Raw genomic sequence first — 22,250 nt, 5'->3', positions numbered from 1 at the left:
GAGCGGGAACCATCGAACGAACTGGATCTCCTGTTCGCGCCAATTCGGGGAACGAACAAGACTTAGATTTGAATACTTGTCGTCGCCTGTCGCCAGCCGAATTCTGTTCGTCTTTCTTCTTTCTATTTGCCGATGGAATACTATTATATTGCATTGCAACGACTTCTCCTTCGTTTTCGATGATTAACGCTCATTTAGCGGACTGATTGAAAGTAAGAAAGGGATACCCTGAGGTCCTAGGAATAATTTCATTATATTTCTCTAATAAATCGTTTGTTGAAATATTTAACAAATTGTCACAAATGCTTTGTTGTATTCTATCAGCTAAACACTCTAATCCCACGTTCCTTCTTCTTCCTTTTTCGAATTTTTTATAGAGAAGGAAAACAAGTCGATAAATCGACCGTTCGTAAGTTCAAGGTGAATCATCAGCATTCCCAAAACTGCTTTATTTTTAGGAATTCACGGTTTTCTCAATATACATACAATACATATAACATACACATCTAGCAAACTACGATGCTACGATCCTACTCTCGAATCTTTCAATGGGACGAGTTTCTAACACCCGCAGGACTTATCTCCTTTTTTTTCCTCTCGACCATGGATGGAATGCCAAGGAACATCGCCTCCCTCTTCCTGCGTTTGTTTGGAACGGTCCCCCATTGAGATTCGAGCTAATGCGAAAAAAATCGTCACAACCGATCAAAAGGATTTTGAAGATTTTCCACTCGTTCCAATTAAGCTACAGGTATTTTGTATTCGTGACAACCTGTAAGTTATCCTTGGCATCTTTATAGCTCGCCTTATATTTGTATGTTGAATACAAAACGATTGAAATATACTTATCAATATACAATAGGGCTATTGATTTCATCCAACATTTTCATGTTTTCTACATTTTATTTTGCAGACCTGTTTCCATTTCTACTGTTCCGAACATTTAATAACGTTCTTGTATACATTTAACTACTGTCGTGCATCTATCCTTATATGTATTTTGTTATTACTACTACACTATGAATTTTTTCGTGAAAATAGGAAAGTATTTTTTAATTATGAGTTCGCGTATATAACATCATAACCTACCTATCGTAAAGCGCTCTAGTTTTGAATTTCAGCCATCAAAAAGTAGATAATCTTGATGGGTGGGTTAATGTTAAAATAGCCAATGCGGGTAATGGTGGCGCCTCTTTTGGTGATAAAATGAAGCTCCGTTTGAGGTTCATACAGCACCAATTGGGGTAGTGGCAAAACATTCAATCTGTTAGCCAAATTACCGACTGTTGATTTTGGCTAGCAGCACCACAGACGAGGTATATGTAGTAGTAGACCATAGTGCAAGAATAAGAAGCTTAATTTTTGAAATATCGATAACGATGAGCGCTACACGGAAATGGTCATGGGGCTTCTCTCTTAGATCATATATTATTGTCTAAGGGGCTTCTGAAGCCCCATTTTTGAGTAACAAAAATTTACATTGGGTGATGATTTGGTGCTAGGTCACAGTCTGAACATGTACTCCAGAATATTCTTATACACTTCTATACCTCGTCTGTATGCCATGTACATACGGATCATTTCTTGGTCCGTGGATTTTATACACTCCACCTAGTGGTATATATTATAACTGTAACAAGTTTACGAGATTTTTTCATAATCTGACATGTTAATATTGTCACTTCGGCCAGTAGCAAAATTATATATGTGTGCATAACACCAATAAAATCTGCATTCCTTTCAAGTGACTTCTTTTCATCCGTGAAACGGTACAAACGATGCGTATGTAGTATGTACATGTAACTTGTGACTTTGTTCAACCAGTTTCCAAAGAAACAATTTATCTAATAATTAATTTTCAAGTCAAAATTTGTTAATTACATGCTTAACGCTTAAAATGTAACTGTTATTGCATGGAACAATACATAAATTAGATGAAACATTGAACTGTCACATGACATATCCTTCGAGTATGTTTTACACATGGAAATAGATCCAAAGGCGGTACAATCACCCGTCAGAAATACGTGACAACGAGAACTATGTTTTGTGAACAAATCCTATTTCTACGCGTTTGACAGATGATTAATTGTCAGTCTTAAGAAACTTAAAAACGGTTGCGATTAAAAGAATAAGCTCACGATGGAAGCAGTACCAAGGTTACCGATGATATCGTTCCAATTAAAAGTCAGTCCGGAAACTACTACGTTTGGATTAAAATTGAAGCAGGTACCACGAATTTGCATCTTAAAAGTATTTTAGTATTTTGTATATTACACTTACACTTCATTTCACTTTTTGTTAAGCACACCATCCTAATGATATTTTAAAATTTTTATTATACAATTTTGCAGAGCCATATTAATTTTGCTAGCTTTATTTGCAAAAATAAACAAAATAATAAATGCTTTTTATGTTTTTCTTCTATTTTCAGTACATCCTTGATTTTTATAATGAGGATCCTGAATCCTATTCGAATGAAATACATCAGTTGGAAAGTTTACGAGCAATGGCTATTAGACCACCAGTCGACATGGCTGGTTGTTTATTATTGAAGAAGTATTATTGTCAGTTACATTTTCTTCAGAGCAGGTTTCCTATGGGAAAAGATGGAGCAGCAGCAGTCACATTTACATGGTAAAAATTATACTTTCAATAGAAAACCATCTTTACAATTGAAAATTTTCATTTTTATATATTCATATAGGAGAGACACATATGCGAATATGGTTTGTTCTTTGGCCAATATTCGCTTTGAAATCATTTCGGTATTATACAATATCGGCTCGATGCATACTCAATTAGGTGCACGTACAGAGAGGCTATCTGCTGATGGTATGAGAATAGCCTGTGCACATTTTCAATGTGCGGCATGGGCATTTGAACATTTAAAAAACAGTTATCCACAGCCATCTGGTGTAGATTTAGCCCCAGAATTGATGACGTTTATGCATCAACTTTGTTTGGCTCAGGCACAAGAATGCATATTAGAGAAGAGTATGCTTGATAATCGTAAACCTACAATCGTCGGTATGTATTAAGCAGTTAGAAATTGCACGGATACTATTATGTTTTATGGCTTTAATTATCTGCTCTTGTGTATCATTCTACAAGATATATGTATCATGCAGCAAAAGTCGCAAGACAAATAGTGGATTATTATACGCTGGCATTAACCACGCTTAAACAAGGTGGAAGTGAAGATGGAACTATATCAGATACAGTTGGTACAAAAATATACAGGGTACAGTATAATAATGCTTTTATTTGCAAGTATTTGCATGCGATAAGATAAACTTAAAAGTATGTTGTTTCAGAGTTGGAAACGATACGTGAAATTTAAAAAGGCCTACCATCTAGCAGTTACTCATTTATATCAAGGGTTAGCAGCAGAAGAACAGAGAAAAATGGGAGAGAGGGTGGCATTTTATAATGCTGCATTAGCTTCGTTAAACGAAGCACAATCAATTTATGCACATGCAAAGACTGAAGAGAAGACACTTATAGAAGAAGCACTTACCTTTACAAACGACGTGATAGAGGGGAAACGTAAAGCAGCTAAAAATGAAAATGAATTTATATACCATGAAGAGGTACCTGAGAAGGAAACTCTACCCACAGTAAAAGGAGCCTCGTTAGTTAAAGGAATATCGTTTAGTATAAACGATCCTGAAGTTTCGGGTCCTGATATATTTGCCAGGTATATAAATTGGTCTCTTGGTAACTGTACATTGTAAAATTTAATCTACACAATATAATATTGTTTATCATTGGTCGTACAACATAGATTAGTACCAATGAAAGTACACGAAGCCAGTTCTTTGTACTCGGAGGAAAAAGCAAAAATATTGCGATCCATTGGCAGCAAAATCGAAGATAAAGATCAACAGTTGAATAGTTACTTAGCATCTTTAAAGTTAGAGCATATGAGTCTATGGGATCCCGATGTTCAAATTACGGAATGGGAACGTTTGCCTCTTCCTGATGAATTGGTTGAAAGATGCGCAGCACTGAATGCAAAGCAGCACGTCATTCAAGAACTAGTAGATGTAATGGGAAAATTATCCAACACCAGTCAAGACGTCGAGAAGATATTGAAGGAAATTAATAAGCTTCTTCTTGACGAAGAGATGAAGTTGGAATTTAACCATTTAGAAACTAAATATCTTTATTTTGTCCAACAAATCAAGAGTTTATTAATGCTTCCTTAATTTTACAGAGAAAAACAGTATCAGGATGCAGTTGGAAAAAGACCGCCATCGATCGTAGCTACTGATTTAACCAGGGAAGCTAAAAAATATGAAGAAGCTCACAGCAAAGCATCAGAGAGTAATCATGCATTGCACAAAGCGATTACAATGCATGTGAAAAATTTAAAAATACTCGCCCAACCACTTGCCGAACTTATGACTCATGTACCATCACCGAGTGCCTACCTTTCAGGTATACTATAGTTTTTTTGCAAACCTATTTTCTAAACAAACTCTTACGTTCTTGTCTATTCTACATTTTTCAGAACAAAACAACGAGAAATCACAAACTGCTATCGAATTGGAACGAATGCACACAAAAGAATTGAAACACATTTTAGGCAAAGTGGATGAAATGCGCCGACAAAGAAACGAATTACATACAAAATTACGCGATTCGATTGCACAGGATGATTTGACACGATTATTAGTTACTGCTACATCCGATTCCGGACCTTTGGACCGCTTATTCGCAGATCAACTTAGTAAACATCAAAATTTAGTCAGTATTCGTTTTCGCAAATTCATCAAAATGCTTCTATCCAAGAACTTAAAATTATTTAATTTGATGTTGCAGGTATCATTGATAGAGCAAAATCTTGTTGCACAGGATAATATCCTAGCAGCTTTGACAGACGCGTACGCTCAAACTGCTAACGTACGAAAAGGAGTCGAGGAAATATTAAAACGTCGAGAACATACTGTAACGTCTTTAATCGCGTCCTATGATGCTTACGAAGATTTGTTGGGCAAAGCCAACAAAGGTCTCGAATTTTATAGGAAATTGGAGATAAATGTGTCGAAATTGCTGCAAAGAGTGAAAAGCACTTGCAAGGTGCAGGAAGAGGAACGCGAGCACATTCTTGCTCAGGATAACAAAAATTCCCAAGGAAAAGTCGATACGATGACAACTACTACTTACGACCAAAACCGCGTTCGATCTGGTAGTGGTCTTAAGTTGAAAGATTATTTAAATAACAGACCAGAGAATGTTCAGAATCAATATTATAACGTGGGCAAAGGCCAAGCTAGACCATTTCCAGGAGACGCAACAGTGAAAGCATATTTAGACGATACAGTAGACAAAAACGTAATTCATTCCGCGGGAATTTCATTACCGGATACAGCATCGTCTGCACAGTCTATGCAACAGTATTATCCCGCATCATACACAGATTACAAACCCAATTTACCATACGCTTACGAAACTGTTTCGTATAATGAAAACTCCACGGTAAACAATACTTCGATTCCAAGCTATGTACAAATGAATAACACAGATACCACGAATACTTATCCGCAGGTAACCGTAACAAATATGACAACGAGTACTGCAAGCACTGTAGCACATTATCCGACAAATTCCTTCATGTCAAATGGTCAATACTCTGCAGTTTTGGATGGTCAACACAAGTATTCTACAAATACTCAACTGCAGTATAATCTTCCTTCAAATGTAGCACAATATGAAACTTATCAACCTCCGATAAATTACAACACCGGATACAATTTTACACAACAGTATCCCTCTACTGTTGAAAAATCCGACAACGCGATTGACACAAAAGTTCGGAATCTACCTCCCGAAATGTCAGTAGTATCACAGACAGCTGTACCAACGTCTAGTGTAACTAGCAAATCCCTGAATGTGCATCAAAATATTTACATGGCTACAGATCAACAACGGCAGCAGTATGGAACTGAGTCAGTTCCTCAGCAAACACTTGCTTCTGAAGGATCTGCGCAAACTATTCGAAACCAACAGGTGTTGCCAGCTAATGGTCCTCAGATGCAAAACTATGTACTCCCACAAATCAGTCAAAATGAAGTTCCATGTTCTCAAGATTACAGCAGTGGAACAGTATACTATAACCAATTGGATCTGCATACCCAGCAGACAGCTGGGTCTGCTCAAAGCACGCCTGGAACAGCCAATATTGCTGTCTCTACATCTCGCATACCAACGCATTACGTGCATACAAACATTCCTCAATCCGTTAACTCCACTACATCTTTGACAGTTATAGGGAACGAAAAGGACACTTCAAACTTACATAGTACTACTATTATGCAATATCCAGGCCAAACAGAGCCATTTTATGTGGATAAAACTTATTCGTATGGAACGCAAGTACCCATCAACAACACAGCTTTAAGTTACCCCTGTACATACCAAAGTGTGCAGCAAAACACTGGTGTTTCATATGCCCACACTATCATGCCTTCTGATACCTGTAACACATACACATACCCAAGCTGCTCAAGTACTGCAGAAATAATTCAAAGTCATGCAAAATCATCAACCATCCAAAATTATTCACAGATGTACCAGTATCCACAGCAATCACATTATTCTGGATATGTTGGTTATTCGCCTTCTTATAATCAAGGATATAATTACATGCAAAGCAATCAAATAACAAATGCAGTAACAGAGACTTACAAAAACCATATGGGATACACATATAATCCCACTAGTCAGTGCTACGATTACAATCCATCAATTAACCTACAAAATATGCAACCTGCTCAGGAACAACAACAACAACCACCACCAGCACCACCACCACCACCACCAGCAGAGTTGACATTGCAAACGACTGTTACAAACAGTAACGTTTATTTACCTCAAGAGAGCAATGCAACATATACAAATGCTAGCAATAACTCATTGGTGAGTCAAACACCATCTTCTCAGTATTCGGGGCAGCCGTATCAGTCTCAAGGTGCATCTGATATCTATTATACAACACCATATGGTCTTCAAATGCAAAATCAAGGTAATTCTGAAAACATTAGGTAATTAAACCTTTGAAAACAACCTGTTAGCTTTCTTTGTCTTTCAGCATCCACTGGTAAAAATGAAAACCAAACAAATTATAATCAAACATATATGCAAGCTGTTAACAATGGAACAAATACAACTACGAGCAAAAATCCCACAAAATCTACCACAAAATCATCAGAAAAGTCTAACGTGGATTTGTTGTCTGACTTGGACATTACTATAAATCATGCTCCCTTAGTTCCGGAAATACGTCCTTTGAACAAAACTCAAATACAAGAGGAATCTGAAGTCAGCACTGTCGATGATGGAGACAACATAGAACGACAAAATGAAAATGAACAAGCGAATGCACAGGCTTGTGTCAGCGAGGATAAAGTAGAAAATGAAAATTTACAAATAGTGTGGGATACATGGTATAATGATGTACAACCAAAAAAAGATCCTCTAGGAGAACCAGTGGCTCTTCAAAAATTCATTAGCGAAGTTGAAAAATATGAAAAATTTATAGATAGTTTACTTGTTAAAACATTAAGCGGGGCAACAAATCTTGACATAAAGTGGAAGGAGATCCAAGAATTTGAAGTACGACTTACTACCATAAAATATTTTGCTATTCTATTGTAACATTATTAAATATATAATTGATTTGATTCTAGGAGAGAGAAACAGGAAAGCAATCATGTACTGTGGCATTGGCTCATTCCTCAGAGAACAGAGTTATGGAATGTATCCCTTACGATGCTGCTAGGGTACAGATACTATCAACGGATACTCAACTAAGTTATATCAACGCTTCACATGTAGTGGAAATCACACAATGGATGCCAACATCGTTCATCGTTACTCAAACACCATTAGTAGATAAAACACAAGTATTTTGGATGATGACGTGGGAGCAAGAATGCGAAATAATTGCATGCTTAGCTTCGGATATGCAGGTGACTAAATACCTCATAAACAGAATAATTTTAAATACAGAACATTTTTTTTTTACCTTTAAACCTATTGTATTAAACGTTCTTATTTTGTTTTGTTCAGTTAAATGGTGAAATCTATTGGCCCACAAACGAAGAAGATATCTTACACATCGGCACGTTTACGATTACATTGAAAAAGAGGGTCAATCATGTTTCTTATATCCAAAGGGTTATATCTGTATATAATATTAAGAAAAATTCAGAAAAGACTGTCGTGCATATGCAATTCCTTACGTGGCCTTCCAAGTGAGACAAATGTTTTATGCGATGTTTACTTCTAGTTGGATCAGTATAAGATACTGATGACTGAGTACAGATGAAGATACTGACTACTTTTCTCCTGATTTTATCTTGTTTCTAGCGGCTTCCCTAGTAGTCCAGGAACGTTACTTACATTTGCAACAGACGTCATGACGGAACAAGCGTTGCGACGTTGCTCAAAGCCCATAATTGTTCATTGTCTGGACGGAGGATCGTTGAGCAGCTTATTTTTGGTTGCAACGGCAACAGTATGTCATATAAGGGCTGGATGTGGAATAGTCGATGTACCCCTGGTATTTAAAGGTTTTCTCAAATACCGCAAACAGGTTGTAAATAAGGAATCTCTGTTATTTGCTTATCAACTGGTTTTGTATCACGCCCAAGACATTTTAATGAAACGTAAGGACAGCATTACTTTTTAATTCAATATGTAAAATGCTCCTAGATTGTTGATTTTCAAATTATTATTCTTGAATTATCTTTATTTGTTATTTTTTAAATATCTTAGGCGGCATTTTATCATCCACACGCTCAACTTTCGAAAACTTCGAAGGATTCAAGGGGAACAAAGATAAGATCTCGAGAAAAATGCATCCTTCGGATGATTTCCTTCAAAGTCTCGGCATTAACGCTCAACGATCAGATACCGAACAAGGTTTACTTATAATCCATGTGCAATGAAATGCCATTCATATCATAACAATATATTGTATAGTAATATTGTTGATCACTGTTTTAGGTCAACAGAAAGCTGCGGCAAACAATGGTACAGGACCTTCGAATTCAACATCCATTCAAGAGAAAGGCAACGAAACAACGATGGATCCTTTGAATCAGTTAGATCCTTTGTGGTCCATTAGAAGATAAATGATTATAATTGGAAAGTAGAGTTTTATTATCCACGGATTAATAAATCTAATATTTAAATAAATGATTCCATTCCTATATTTCTTAAATTAATGATATTAATAAGGTACTGAGACAAATGTATAAACAACACGATTCATTTTAGTATTATATAAATGAATAATTAAACATCTGAAAAAAACGTTCGTTTCTTAATCCTAAAACAATTGAGAATTTCAACGTAAATTGTTAAATACGAGTATATCGAATAAAACATACGCACTGAAACAAATGCTGTCTTGTTTACATTTATTTTCACGTTCATCAAGAATCGCACATATTTGTACAAATTCAAAAAATTGGGGTTGACATTAATTACACTTTCAAGCAAAGCATGTCTGTACATGCCTTTGCATAACATATGGATGGTGGGACTGTATGTATAATACCTATGTATATATTCTTTTTTTATTTTTAGATATATAATGCTCTAGCATCGAAGCTTACGATATAACATTTCGATTACAAAAACTGATCTTTTTTTAGTGTAAATTTATTTTCTACCTAAGCTACTGTTATCTTATAGATTGAACTTTTATATTGTTAATTTTCAAGAATTTTAAAGAGAATAGAAAGCATATTCTGTGTACATTATAAAATTAAAAAATATACTTATGTATATGTATTCGCATGGAAAACAATCATAAAGATCGATACTAATAAATTCATATAGAATTATATGCTTTTCTAGGAAATGAACATGGACTATTTGTCAAAGACTAAATTACTACATTTATTAAATTACTTGTTTGCGACGAGGCCCGATATAATTATTTTTCATGGTTTCGGTTATACCGACGTTAATGGAAGTAATATGTGGTTCTGTATTTAGTGTCACATCCATACTTCAACCAATTACAAAACTTATAAGCGAGCAAGATTATGACATATGTAGTTTACAAAGTGATGCCTACTTCGGTGTTTATTATCCTGTATGCTTTTAATTTCCTCTATTCCTCAAATCTTTGACCTTATAAATTCGCACCAGCCAATGTTCTGTTGTATAAGCTTCTTCCAACATATCCAGCTCGAAATCTTTATTACCGATCTCCATATTTCTAACTCTATCATATCCTGAAGGTTTGCCTGTTTGATATAATTTCGATGTTACAGAATCTCAATTGTCTATCAAGTTTGAAAATCGTAATAATACAAACGATTGAAAGACTTACCACCTTCGGTATAAATTTGACCGAATCTATAGTAACACATTTTGTACATAAGACAATTGAGCAAAATTGGAGAACCTTCTTTATCCACTCTAAATTCTCCTGCGGAGTTATAGTAATCCCATTCCGTTATTGATTTGCCTTTTTCAGTGCTTCCACCGATACGCACCATCCATAGGAACTTGTTTATATCTATGATACAAATGCATGTGATTTTGTATAATATAAGTTAGAACAGTTTCTTGAGTTCAGTACTCGCTGTAATTCGTTTTCACTGTATAAAGTTGTATATTCATTCCATAACTAAGGTGATTCTTTCTTTTAAAAAAAACCATGAAAATCGAAAACGAAACCACATTACTTATGGGATGATCCAGTATATACCATCGGATGAGTATCCTGCAAGTCCTCCAAAAATTACAAGAACATAATTCACGTCTAATTCTCTCATTATTTCGTAAGCTTTCTCCTCGGAACTCGCCATAGCTTGACCAACTCGTGATATGTGAGTATTGTTCCATGTATTATTGTCCACTAAAATTGTACGGTTCGCCATTGCAGTAATTTGGTATCCATAATCCCACCAAGACATTACCTTGGCATTCTACATTTAAAGAAATTATAATTTACATGTACGTTCCAACAAATGTTTGTTCAACTATTTCAAACTATCGGAAATATAATGTATTACTTCTGGTGTGTTCATACGTAGCCAATAATATGCTTCTCTAAAATCATCAAAAATCATTCGTCCACCATCTGGAGATCTTGCTGATAATACAATACTGGGTGAACTATAAGCTTCTGCTGTAACCCATGTGCAGTGAGTAGTGTACGAAAAAAAGAGAATACACATTATTGTTATAAAAAGTGATGCAATCTGAAAATTAATAGTTATCAGATGTAACATTTTCATATTTTGTGTATTGCAATGATCAAAAATTTATAATAGTTTGCTTTAATTACATCACTTCTAAGTATGTAGTTGCTTTCAAACTTTTTAGACTTCTTATCAGTAACCTTTGTACCATTCAGTTGCTTCATATAAGTAACAAGCAAAGAAGATGCTCCGATTCCACCCAAGATACACATTACAGGAGCAAGAACTAACATTAGACGGACCATTACACCCTGCATGATTAAAAAGATATTTGAATATAACTGACATTAGTTGGGATAGAAATAATTCTGAATAAATTATACTCACGGCAAAATATAAACTAGTAACTCCATATAAAATAAGGAAAATATTGGAATCTGTTAATTTTGAGAAACAGAAATACAATCCCGATGGAAATAGAAATACTAAAATTTGTAAATCAAAGTAAAAAGAACTCCACGATGTTGGCTGATGTTCAGAAACTGAAGCAATTATTGGTATGTGATTCTTTGCATAAGATGGATCCAAAAGAGAGTAAAAACGCCCAGTCCATGGAGATATTTTTCCTTAAAAACATTGGAAAATTGTTAATGTTAATATATATTATGATTTCAATATATTATATGCAAATACAATAAATACCTGTAATGGTTAAAATAATCCCCAAAACAACTGAAATACTAACTATGGAGATAACGAGACCACGGAAAAGTACTTCAAAATCATCTTGAGACATTTTACTACGTAAATAATCAACTAAAGCATGAATTTGACAAAGTCCAAAAACTCCTAATGCCTATGGACAGAAATAAGCATGATTTCAACAAAGGTGTAGAATTAAGAAAGTAATATAGCTATACTTGTTATCACTTACAAGCATATGTTCAGAGCTTTGTACAGGTTGAAAACCAACAAATGATATCTGCATGGACAGAATGGTTCCTATACAGTATAGGATACTGTATGCATTGTATATTCTGTGCGAAAATCTGCCAGTCACCATTAGGGTCAACACATGCAGAGGAATAAGATTAATTAAGAACACATAACCACCCCAGGAAGACACCATGTAAAAATATGCGAGAGCAGCACAAGCCGACCAACAAATTGCTCCTGTCTTAACTGCTTTGATCCACATATAATATGTAAACAGCATACAAAAAATAGCTATACCCTCATTATCGTAAGAACCTGCCACAGATCGTGATATATAACCAGGAACTATTGCTATCATGGCTGCAGCAAATAATCCTGATGCAGAATCCTTAAATCAAATGAACGTAATACATTTTATCATTTTATCAGATATTAAGGAGTTGAATGTTCTATAAAAACAAATTACCTTTAGCTCTTTAGTAAGCAAGTAAGTTATAATTGTTGTTAAACTAGAAAATAATGGAGCAAGGAAGACACAAATAGTACGTATATCTAAGGTAATATTCAGTAACCATAGAATACGGTACAACGCTGCTGATGTTATCATTAAACCTGGATATATTGTCCCTGTAAAGTAATATTAAATTCATTGTAACTTCCGTAGTAATCTATACTGAACCATGTAGTATACTAGATATGTACCTCCAATTATCCTGCCAAGAGGATACCAAACACGATCGTCGAACCAATTATGAAAACCATAAAACCCATTTTCAGCTAGATACTTTGTTGTACGGTAGTTGAAGTATGGATCGAATTCGTGAATAACACTCTCGAATCTTAAGACCGAGAATAATCTTGTTGCAAATGCTATAAAATATTTTATTTAACTATATTGTTGATTATTCGTGGCTTTAGTATACTTACATAAAATTGCTGCAAGGGATAATACGGTTAATTTTAAAAGAGTTTCTTGCTTTTGCGCAGACATAAGCAAACCCTTTGTCTTCATTAACACACCCATATTTATTAGGCTTACAAATAGGACTTTCTAATTAATTAAGCGCTTCGTTTATAATTTTACCTGCACAAAGAAAATATAAAACTTTGTTATTTACTTGATTATTGTATTATACTTTATAATTATAATTCATTGTGAAACCACAGTGTTTTCACATACACGAATCAAACAATAAGAAGGAGCAAAAGGTATTAGGTAGAAGAAGCAAAGGTTCAGCATAAATAATACATGTTCACACATTCATGAAAATTTTAAACTGATTACATATGGTATTTGTCAGTTGACATTAGGTTATGATTCATTATAAAAGTAAACAAGAGGAAAAGTATAAAACTTAACGTTTGTGGGTGAGAAAATGAATGAATATATCAATGATCATACTATTTGAACAGTGCAAAGTGATATTATGCTTAGAAAACAAATAACGTGTACTATAATGATGTCGTCTATGTGAGAACTGACCACGTATACAAAATTACCGGCCGGTGACATGCGTGTATTTTGATTCACGTGTTTTCACGTTCCACATCGCACATTACTGTAGTTTTCCGACTAATATATAAACCGTGATCTTCACTTACGAGTTTAGAAATTTCCCAACAATACAAGAAAAGGAAGAAAATAACAAGATCATTTAAATGATTACTAACTCAGACACATTGCGACTCGAAAGAAAAAAGCATAGATTCAAAGCTGTTCCTGGTTATGCCACCTTGTGTTGAAATCAAGTGCCGATTACATACGCCCCCTGAGTTTGAATTCTAAAATTAAATACATTTCTGCAGAATGCATATATACAAATGTACATACTATACATATGTATAGCGATATGTACCTCATCTTGCAAAACTCCCTGGCCGCGGCACGCTCCGTTAGCGAGAGAAGCAAGTGAGATTTCTTTGGTTTGATTGGCTGACGATTCAATGCTAAGCCAGGATTCAGCGCGGGTTGGATGCGCAGTAAAATGGTAGGGATACAAGGGCTTACTTAGAGAAGAAGAGAAACGTACAGGAGTTAGTGCTAATACACGCAATGTATTTACAGGATATGGTTTCATGTCACGTTACTTGATGCTCTATGGCTATCAAGAAAACCATCGTTCCCGCCAGAGGACCGGTGTTTGTATTATGTGTGTTGCACGATATTTCTCTTTAATTACGTTACATTTAAGTACAACACTTATACTCGATAATTTTGTACCTTTGTAACGTTTTACTTGTTAGAAAAAGATGTCCGAAGGTAATTTTTTGTTTATATAAACACTTACATAGAGAAAAGCGTCTAAAATATTGAATCCTTAATGTGCCGTACATCGCGTTGCATTTAAATCGTTCTTACTATATTTTCAACTGCAGAAGAAACTACAACAGCGGATATGTGGACTCCGTATAAAGAGCTACAGAGTCTCGTAGAACGATATATTACATCTTCTCCAACCAGTCATGATCTTCAATACCATGAATTTACAGAAGCTTTACGAAATCATAGGCAGAATTTTCTTACTCTCTTAAAGAACCCTGTATGCAAGTATACAATGTGAAATAATTAAAGCTGTATAGCATATAGTAAAGGTAAACACTTACATTATATATTTTAAACTTGTTATTGCTGTAGCCTCAAAACACAAATAGTCGAGAAGAAATAAAGAAAGGAGCAACTGACGGCATTACACTTCCTGACTTGGGACATAAGTTATTATCAAAAGAGCTGGTGGATGAAACTCTGATTATATCTGATATGTATAATCTTAATGAATTCATGGCATTGGATCTTTTATGCACGGCGCAGTTACAAATGCCTTATCATCCTGGTTTACCTCGTGGATTAACAGCAATTTTATTATATTATGATGGAAAGAAAGCTCTTACATCGACTCTAAGGATGCTTGTGCAAGCTAGAATGGGTCATAGTTGGAAAATTGATGCACCCATCGCCCTTTTGAGGCACATCACGGAATATACGGATAAATTAGAGGAAGACGATTTGTTGGAAGGAATTTTATCTTTACTGAAACTAATGGATCCCGCAAAGGTATTTATTCCACATTTGCTATGCACATAAATACACATTTCTATTCCACATTTGCTATAAATTTAAGATTTATATCATATACTTTATAGGAACAAGAATTGCTAGAAAAAAATCGAGCATTAGGAGGACCAAAACATCGCTACATGGTGATGAAACTTTACAACGATTCTAGACAAGACTTAGCTGATATTTTGTATTTATGGTCTGCACAGTCCTCATTGCCCAATGAAATTTTGCTTGGCTTGTTGTCGTTCTTACAAGCAAAAGCCATAGATTCTGAAGCAGGTGAAGACGGGCTAAATAAAGTTACTCTCGCCCTTATAATGAGCGTGTTAAATGCGATCAACTTTAGTTCGTTACATAGTCGCGAAAACGGCGAAGGTACGATAGATATTTAACATTTATGGATCAGTTCTTAGATATAATTATTTTAAAGAACACTCGAAATTTGTTTCAGAATTGATAAATTCAATGCCGTTAATCACAAATAGCGGCGCGCGTGAAGAATTAATTGAGAAATTATTATCAACAAATATCACTTGGGAAAGCGCTGGACTGCGAGGGCTAATACAATTTGCGTTTGCAGTTGCCTTAACAACAATTAAAACCATAATCAATTCGCAACCGATAAACATTACGAACGAAGACGAAAGACTGCTAGAAGCAGCTTTATCCAACAAATGTTTCCACTTTATGGCTGAAGTATTATTCAAGAACAAGAGTATATATTACGAAGAATTTTATATTCGTTACTTTCACACTCTTATATCTGATTTTATATTGCTGATGCCTTTGAAAGTGAAAGATTTACGAAGTCGAGCGGATGAATCCATGCGCTTGATACAAGTCTATCAACAAGAGGGTATCGAGCCACCTTTAAATTTGGATAATCATTTTGAATATTTATTGCTAACGGTGGCGGAGTTATACAAAGAGGATCCTCTAAAATTGGATTTGTTAATGGATTATTGGTGTCACCATTCCGACTCTACACACGTATCTGCGCCTATATATATGAATCGTTTTCCATCTAGACAAGTTGCGTTATTTAAATTTGTACGGCTCGCAGGTGAAATATTGCCAGCTGGCCTGTTCGTACCTTATCTTAAAATGATAGCATCTCTCGCCTCTTCTTCGCAAGCAGCTCGACAAGCGTTCAACTTTCTTAAACCAAATGGTAACCAATCGTTTGATCTCACTATTTGCTTAGTAGTTTTATAATTACTCACGAAATTTGCAGTCTTCTGAGCAGTAGAACTCTAATAAATATTCTTCTTAGGGACTTCAGGATCAACAACGATTTCATGGGATCACTTTTTCAAGTCGTTGAGCCAGTATTATATTAACCTTCGAAAAGAATTGCCTCCTAGTCAGGATACCGTTTACCTAGTCAGGCAAAGAAATCATCCAAAGGGTATCACTCCAGACGAAGTAAAAGGACTCGAAGCAGTACTTTTGGTAGTTCAAGTTGTTGCGAGGAACGATGAAATGTCAAGAATAGCGATATGCGATCATCCAGGATGGAAAGTGTTACCATCTTTGATCGGTTTGGTCAGTTGCAGTATATCGATTCCATTGAAAGGAGTGCTTATAAGGACTCTAGCCGCGCTAGCAAGGTCTCCTGAAAGTTCATCCACCGTGTGGCAAAGTTTAGAAGCCGCGCAAATACTGTCAACGATCCCGACCATTAGTAGCTATCAACCGAGAGGAGTTCAGACTGAGTTAGAAGAAATTGAGTCGAAGAAAGACGAGTATCCGTTAACGCGAGCAATGTTAGAACTACTGGATGTTCTGACCGATTTCCCGATACCACGACTGTTGGGAATGGGCCATCGTAATCCCGGTTTCGATCCATATTTACATTTCATCATCAACACCATTTTCCTCAAGTTTCATACACGGTCGTACAAAAATTTCGCAGAAAAGTGGGAGGTCGCAGAGGGTTGTTTAAAAATTTTCTCAAAGCTCATAAATCAATACGAGCCAACCGTCGAGGATTTTACTGGATGCAAGGTAGAACTTCAAAACGGAGAAACTACGGTGGTTAATTCTGCTCCGGGATACCACATTATGACTCAGTTGCATTCGAAATCGGAGCTTCTTCATGTAATATTATACATCCTGGACAAAGGTTGCTCCAGTTTTGATGCATATGAGTCGTTCCCAGGTAAGAAGAATCTTGAAAACGGTACTTTGTACTGTTTGGAAATATTGGAAAGAGGATTGAAAACGCAGCACAGCTATATGGCTCAGCTAACAGCTGCAAAATCAGTACACAAACTCCTAACTGGGCTATCCAGGTTGCTTTTAGAGGTGGATCCACAGTCAAAGAAGCCCGACTACATGATAAACGTCGCGAAATATGTCTCGTACAGCTCGTGGCTGCCGCAACATGCATTTCATGCAGTCGGCGTGATTCTCGAGGTGACGAACGAGCCAGGAGCAGACTCTGAACTGCTCTCTACGTTCACATCGACTCCCACTTTAGCCACCAACATCAGACATGGATTTGTAGAATGTTTGGATACGGATATCACTCTAGATGAAGACATCGAGTCAATCGAAAAACAATACACTGGCAACTGTAAAGAAAGAATCTTACTTTTGCTAATGCAGAGTATTACACGGCCAACGCCGAACCTCTCTCACTACCTGCTAGCATTCGATATCACAAAAGACATACGTAAAACATTGTTCTGGCAACCAGGTTTCCTTGGGTTTCCACGAACGTGCTTACACTCGATACTAGGAGTTTTAGAGCAGTCTCTTGAACGCGGTCGCGACAAGATCACGGAAGCTTGTTACTGTTTCCTACATACGCTGGCTGCAAATAATAAGACTTCCGTCTCGGTGCTGAGATTTCTCCGTTCCGCCGCCAATCTGGATTTTGTACAAAGACACCTATGCAAGTTACCTTTCGAAGGTCAGAATACTGCGACGGACCTCGGTTGCACATCATGGCTGCTGAAACTAGCAGCGATCGAGTTGCGAGTCGCCGGTGGAAGATTACAAAGTTCTCTAGTTCAACGACTAATGGGAAATTTTGGCCAGGAGAAAGGACAAATAGTTCCATCACAAAAGCTTCTGATGGATCTATTACACTATATTGAGTTTCAACTTCAACTGGAACCACAGTTATCCTTGGATTTCTTTGATCCGTCTCAGGTTGAGATGGTACTAGGCCGCTGTAGCGTTCCGGTCGCCCTGATTGGGGGTCCACGTCTTGTAGATATCAGAAAGTTACACTCCTTGATCACGGAGGAGTTGGCTGTGACACAGAACAGCGCAACCGCGACTCAACGCAACCTGATGCAGCAGGAGGTGCAAAAGATTTTGACTCACGCCTTGAAGAGGAACCAGACGAAGCTGTTGTCATACGCGACCGTCAAGTTCGTGGAAGGCTGGTGTCAAACTACAGAAATACTGTTTTGTGTCGCAACCAATCAACAGCTACCCACACCACAGAAGCAAAATCTGTTGTTGAATCTGTCTCACGATCTGTTGCAGAAAATGACCTCTTGCGAAGCGCTCAGCGAAATCAAGACCTTGGTGTCTGGCACGGTACTGATGTTGCTGGTCAATCTGAGGAATAGTTTCATCACAGAGACGGACAATGAGTCGTTTCCGTCGTCGCCCTCGAACACGACCATGATGAAGATCATTCTAAGCCATATCTTGCAGTGGATACTAAACGCGGGTGCCTCTTCGCAAAAAGTGATCACGCATCTGTATGCAGCTCTTTTGAATTTTCTGTGCGTTGTAGGCTTGGAGAAGTCGGAAAGCACCAATATTATTGATACAATGTACGTTAGCCAATTGGACAGCACGGTGAACAGGGTAATGCCGGTACAAGAACGTTCCCATCGATACGCGACGATACAAGTGATAAATAGTTTTGGGAACAAATTAATGGATATCTTGTGTCACAATTGTTCTGGTGGTCACGATGTCTGTAAAATGCTGGCGCTCTCTTGTCTGGACAAAATCTTGGAGCTGGACTATGACAACGCTTGGATACTTTATCTGACTAGTAGGGGATACCTGAAGCACATGATAGACAGCCTCCTCGAATCTGATAACATGTTAAGGTGTATGCTACAGTCAGAACCACAAACGTTGCGACCGCTCTACCTCTACGAGGCAAAAATGGCGACGTTCTGTAGAATGGCTTCCACTAGGCTCGGTGCCGAAAGTCTTCTGGAAAACAAGATCCTGTCATGTATGTCGAGCATGGTCGTTTTCGATCATCATCCCGATGTTCACATCGGGTTCGAAGGGGGAGACTACTCTTTCATACCTTCAATCGGTCAACGATACCAGCAAATCTTTCTACCGGCATTATATCTTTGTGACGCTCTGCTCACCACCCTCGGAACGGAGAACCAATCTTGTGCTATACAAGTCTGCGGGTTCCTGCAAAGTCATCGGGATGCCATCGAGATGGTTCTACGAAACGCCTTTCCCAAAGCAAATCCTCTATTCTTGAAGGAGATTGCGTGTCTCACCGGCGTAATATCCAGATCCGCGAACATTGACATGTACCGATTAGTCGACGAAGAATTGGCCAAGTCGGACTTTGACGATCGCAAATTGGAAGATACCACCGGCATGAGAGAACTCCGCGCTCATCTTTATCGATTGCAACGACTGATGCTCTCCCTGTTGTGTAAATTTCAGCTGCAACCAGCGCCCGTTCGCTTCAGTCACGAAGAAACCGATGCGAACCAACAGCACATGTCGTCTGTGCAGATTGTCGCCAATATTATGCTATACACGCGCAATCAAATGCAACATACCAGGATGGATCAGAAAATACGTAACGTGCTGTTCGAACCGCATCTGACTTCCAAACCAGGAGGTAGAGATGATAAGATCAAAGACAACATCACTGGTGGTGTACACCTGGGGACAATCGTCGATCAACTTGTTTCTGTCACCAATTTGTTACACTCTGAACTACCGCATATCGACACTCTTGTGAGAAAGGTCGCCATGGTAGGAGAAATGAGTACTACGGAATTGAAGGAATATATGTCAGAAGAAGAAGAAACAGAACTCGCTATGAAGAAGCAACGGGTGATAGTCGAACAGCGATTGAATCGCTGGGTCAAAGAGAAGCGTCAGACCATTAAATACTGCTCCCTGATCATAGAACACGCTTTGTATATTCTCTGGAGTCACCTGGACTTTTACATGATTCAAGTGATATCTCGGCATAGTCGAATGCAAGGTAATCTGAGTTTTTTTTCTATGAAATCTATGGTCTATGAGTTCACTAAAGTGAATTGTACCATATTGGGTATATTCGTTCGTTCGTACGACCTACTTGATGAGGGAATTCTCTGTACACAGAGAATTCAACCAACCTGGGTAGGTCTTTAATATTCGCGAATTCACGTACAATTCACTGTTTGCTTTGACGATACTGCTTCTTATCGTTCACTGTTTTCTAACTTTTATAATTCTCAGTTTCATCAGGAGGCATAGACGAGGACATGGTCGCGTGGAAAGGATCGTCGGAGACGTTAATGGAACTTAAACAAGGTCTCGTTTCTACTTTTACGGATAGCTTTATTACGCAACTGTTGGATACACACAGCGAATACGCAACGGTAGATCACAACTTCGTCGATGCGCTCGTCAGAAGGATCAAAAGATTATTACAATTTATATAAACTCGCTTTATATTTACATATATATATAGTTATTCAAATGTACAAGAACATATTTTTTTATACGTCTGTGTATATTTATGAATGCTATCGAAAGTCATGCGCGAACGATATTTATTAGAAACATGAAATTGGACAGATCATAATATTTCAAAATTGCTAAGAAGTAATAACAGCCTCGTCCCAAGGACCATAAATGTTGTCTTTATATCTCTGACATTGTACATACCAGTAAGGACATATAAAATGAAGGAATGTTACAGATATCATAAAAACATAAGAGATTGTTTGCGAAATGAATAAAAGAAAATATAAAGTACTGAAGGTCAAGAAGCTTGAAATAAATATTTTGTTGCTTAATTTATATAAAAGGAATGGTAATAAAACAAAACATTGCACAGCAACCGTAAGAAGAGAAAATGCGTGAGATGGAGATGCCAATCTAGAAGCTAACATCAGCGAACCAAATATGGAAGATGTTATTGACAAAGAATCGGACAAAGAAATCTGGAGAGAACCATACTTGCTAAATATCAAATGCGTTAAAAACATCAATATGGTCATAACGTAGATTGTATCTGTACTAATGGTTTCTGTTAAAGTCTTCAAAACAGGAGACAAAATATAACCAAATGTAAGAAAAATTAATACTGTCCTAATGTCTTTTGTTAACTTGGTCAAAGTGTTTGGTTCTTTTAAACAATATACAAGATAACCAAATACTGTCAGGATTACACTTGATACAAATATTACATCAGGCGTAGTCCACTCTCTGTTCAACCATACAAATACAATGACAAAGAGTACTACAATATTTAATTGAATACATATTGTAGCTCCAAACATAATTGCTTCTGTTAGTGTTATATTATTTAGTTTGATATTCTTACGTAACTGCTTTAAAAACGAACTATCTGAATAATTGTCTGGCAGTCCATAATTTTCATATAAATTTTTATGCCATTCTATCTTCGATGTCATTTTCCGATTCACACATCAATTGCCATTCACGTTTTATATAGAACAGACTGGAAAATAATCGGAAATTTTTAAACAGTAATCAAATACATTGAAGTTTTATATTCTTGTATAGCATAATTAGACGAACCTTGCTTCTTATCCGAGATATTTAACCAATTGGGAAACATTTTAAAATAAATTTCGTTTGAATTGTGTATATTCGACTACAGGCAGAGCTACAGAAAAGCAAGTTCATTCGTTCTTCTCTTATTACTATAGTGTATGTATTTCATCTGTATTAAGTTTAGTTTACATGAATGCAATTCTGATATTCAGAAAAATTATTTCAAATTACTGAAATTATTCACTGCTTTTTCTAAAACGTTCAATAATTTCAATTTCTATTTGAAACCGTTGTTTGAATTCGCGTTTTACAATTTCAAAATTATCTCTTACGCC

At 36.6% G+C, this 22,250-nt stretch overlaps 4 protein-coding genes across 10 annotated transcripts; 2 read left to right on the top strand and 2 right to left on the bottom strand.

The window, feature by feature from the left end:
* The first annotated feature begins 1,540 nt into the window (after positions 1 to 1,540).
* Positions 1,541 to 9,414, top strand: mop (tyrosine-protein phosphatase non-receptor type protein myopic). 3 transcript variants are annotated; one of them, XM_033478671.2, is made up of 16 exons: positions 1,541 to 2,229; positions 2,435 to 2,637; positions 2,708 to 3,030; positions 3,132 to 3,244; positions 3,318 to 3,700; positions 3,788 to 4,135; positions 4,220 to 4,443; positions 4,517 to 4,752; positions 4,828 to 5,484; positions 5,554 to 7,030; positions 7,097 to 7,620; positions 7,695 to 7,976; positions 8,077 to 8,261; positions 8,377 to 8,675; positions 8,785 to 8,931; positions 9,016 to 9,414. In XM_033478671.2, the coding sequence occupies exons 1-16, from the start codon at positions 2,143 to 2,145 to the stop codon at positions 9,141 to 9,143; spliced, it is 5,616 nt and encodes a 1,871-aa protein (XP_033334562.2). In that variant the 5' UTR covers positions 1,541 to 2,142; the 3' UTR covers positions 9,144 to 9,414. The 3 variants fall into 3 exon arrangements, with proteins under 3 accessions (XP_033334562.2, XP_033334560.2, XP_076375424.1); XM_033478669.2 differs by having other exon boundaries at positions 1,542 to 2,229; positions 4,828 to 7,030; XM_076519309.1 differs by lacking the exons at positions 1,541 to 2,229; positions 2,435 to 2,637 and having other exon boundaries at positions 2,892 to 3,030; positions 3,115 to 3,244; positions 4,828 to 7,030.
* On the bottom strand, positions 9,415 to 13,860 carry Stt3A (catalytic subunit 3A of the oligosaccharyltransferase complex). 4 transcript variants are annotated; one of them, XM_033478674.2, is made up of 12 exons: positions 13,710 to 13,860; positions 13,035 to 13,191; positions 12,810 to 12,977; positions 12,574 to 12,734; positions 12,106 to 12,495; positions 11,874 to 12,027; positions 11,559 to 11,797; positions 11,318 to 11,482; positions 11,043 to 11,231; positions 10,736 to 10,955; positions 10,355 to 10,543; positions 9,415 to 10,268 (listed from the first exon to the last, which is right to left on the bottom strand). In XM_033478674.2, the coding sequence occupies exons 2-12, from the start codon at positions 13,129 to 13,131 to the stop codon at positions 10,123 to 10,125; spliced, it is 2,118 nt and encodes a 705-aa protein (XP_033334565.1). In that variant the 5' UTR covers positions 13,132 to 13,191; positions 13,710 to 13,860; the 3' UTR covers positions 9,415 to 10,122. The 4 variants fall into 4 exon arrangements, with proteins under 4 accessions (XP_033334565.1, XP_033334563.1, XP_033334564.1 ...); XM_033478672.2 differs by having other exon boundaries at positions 13,591 to 13,825; XM_033478673.2 differs by having other exon boundaries at positions 13,608 to 13,825.
* Positions 13,861 to 14,209: 349 nt separating this feature from the next.
* Nup205 (nuclear pore complex protein Nup205) lies at positions 14,210 to 21,150 on the top strand. 2 transcript variants are annotated; one of them, XM_033478976.2, is made up of 7 exons: positions 14,210 to 14,367; positions 14,484 to 14,647; positions 14,743 to 15,159; positions 15,249 to 15,540; positions 15,617 to 16,336; positions 16,448 to 20,389; positions 20,629 to 21,150. In XM_033478976.2, exons 1-7 carry the CDS (start codon positions 14,358 to 14,360, stop codon positions 20,832 to 20,834), a joined length of 5,751 nt encoding a protein of 1,916 aa, XP_033334867.2. In that variant the 5' UTR covers positions 14,210 to 14,357; the 3' UTR covers positions 20,835 to 21,150. The 2 variants fall into 2 exon arrangements, with proteins under 2 accessions (XP_033334867.2, XP_033334866.2); XM_033478975.2 differs by having other exon boundaries at positions 16,439 to 20,389.
* On the bottom strand, positions 20,710 to 22,087 carry PIG-C (phosphatidylinositol glycan anchor biosynthesis class C). The gene is made up of 2 exons (XM_033478998.2): positions 21,940 to 22,087; positions 20,710 to 21,859 (listed from the first exon to the last, which is right to left on the bottom strand). The coding sequence occupies exon 2, from the start codon at positions 21,810 to 21,812 to the stop codon at positions 20,991 to 20,993; it is 822 nt and encodes a 273-aa protein (XP_033334889.2). The 5' UTR covers positions 21,813 to 21,859; positions 21,940 to 22,087; the 3' UTR covers positions 20,710 to 20,990.
* Between the last annotated feature and the right edge of the window lie 163 nt (positions 22,088 to 22,250).

This window comes from Megalopta genalis, chromosome 2 (genome assembly GCF_051020955.1).
Source record: "Megalopta genalis isolate 19385.01 chromosome 2, iyMegGena1_principal, whole genome shotgun sequence".
Taxonomy (NCBI): Eukaryota; Metazoa; Arthropoda; class Insecta; order Hymenoptera; family Halictidae; genus Megalopta; species Megalopta genalis.
This window is presented reverse-complemented; position numbering and strand designations above follow the sequence as displayed.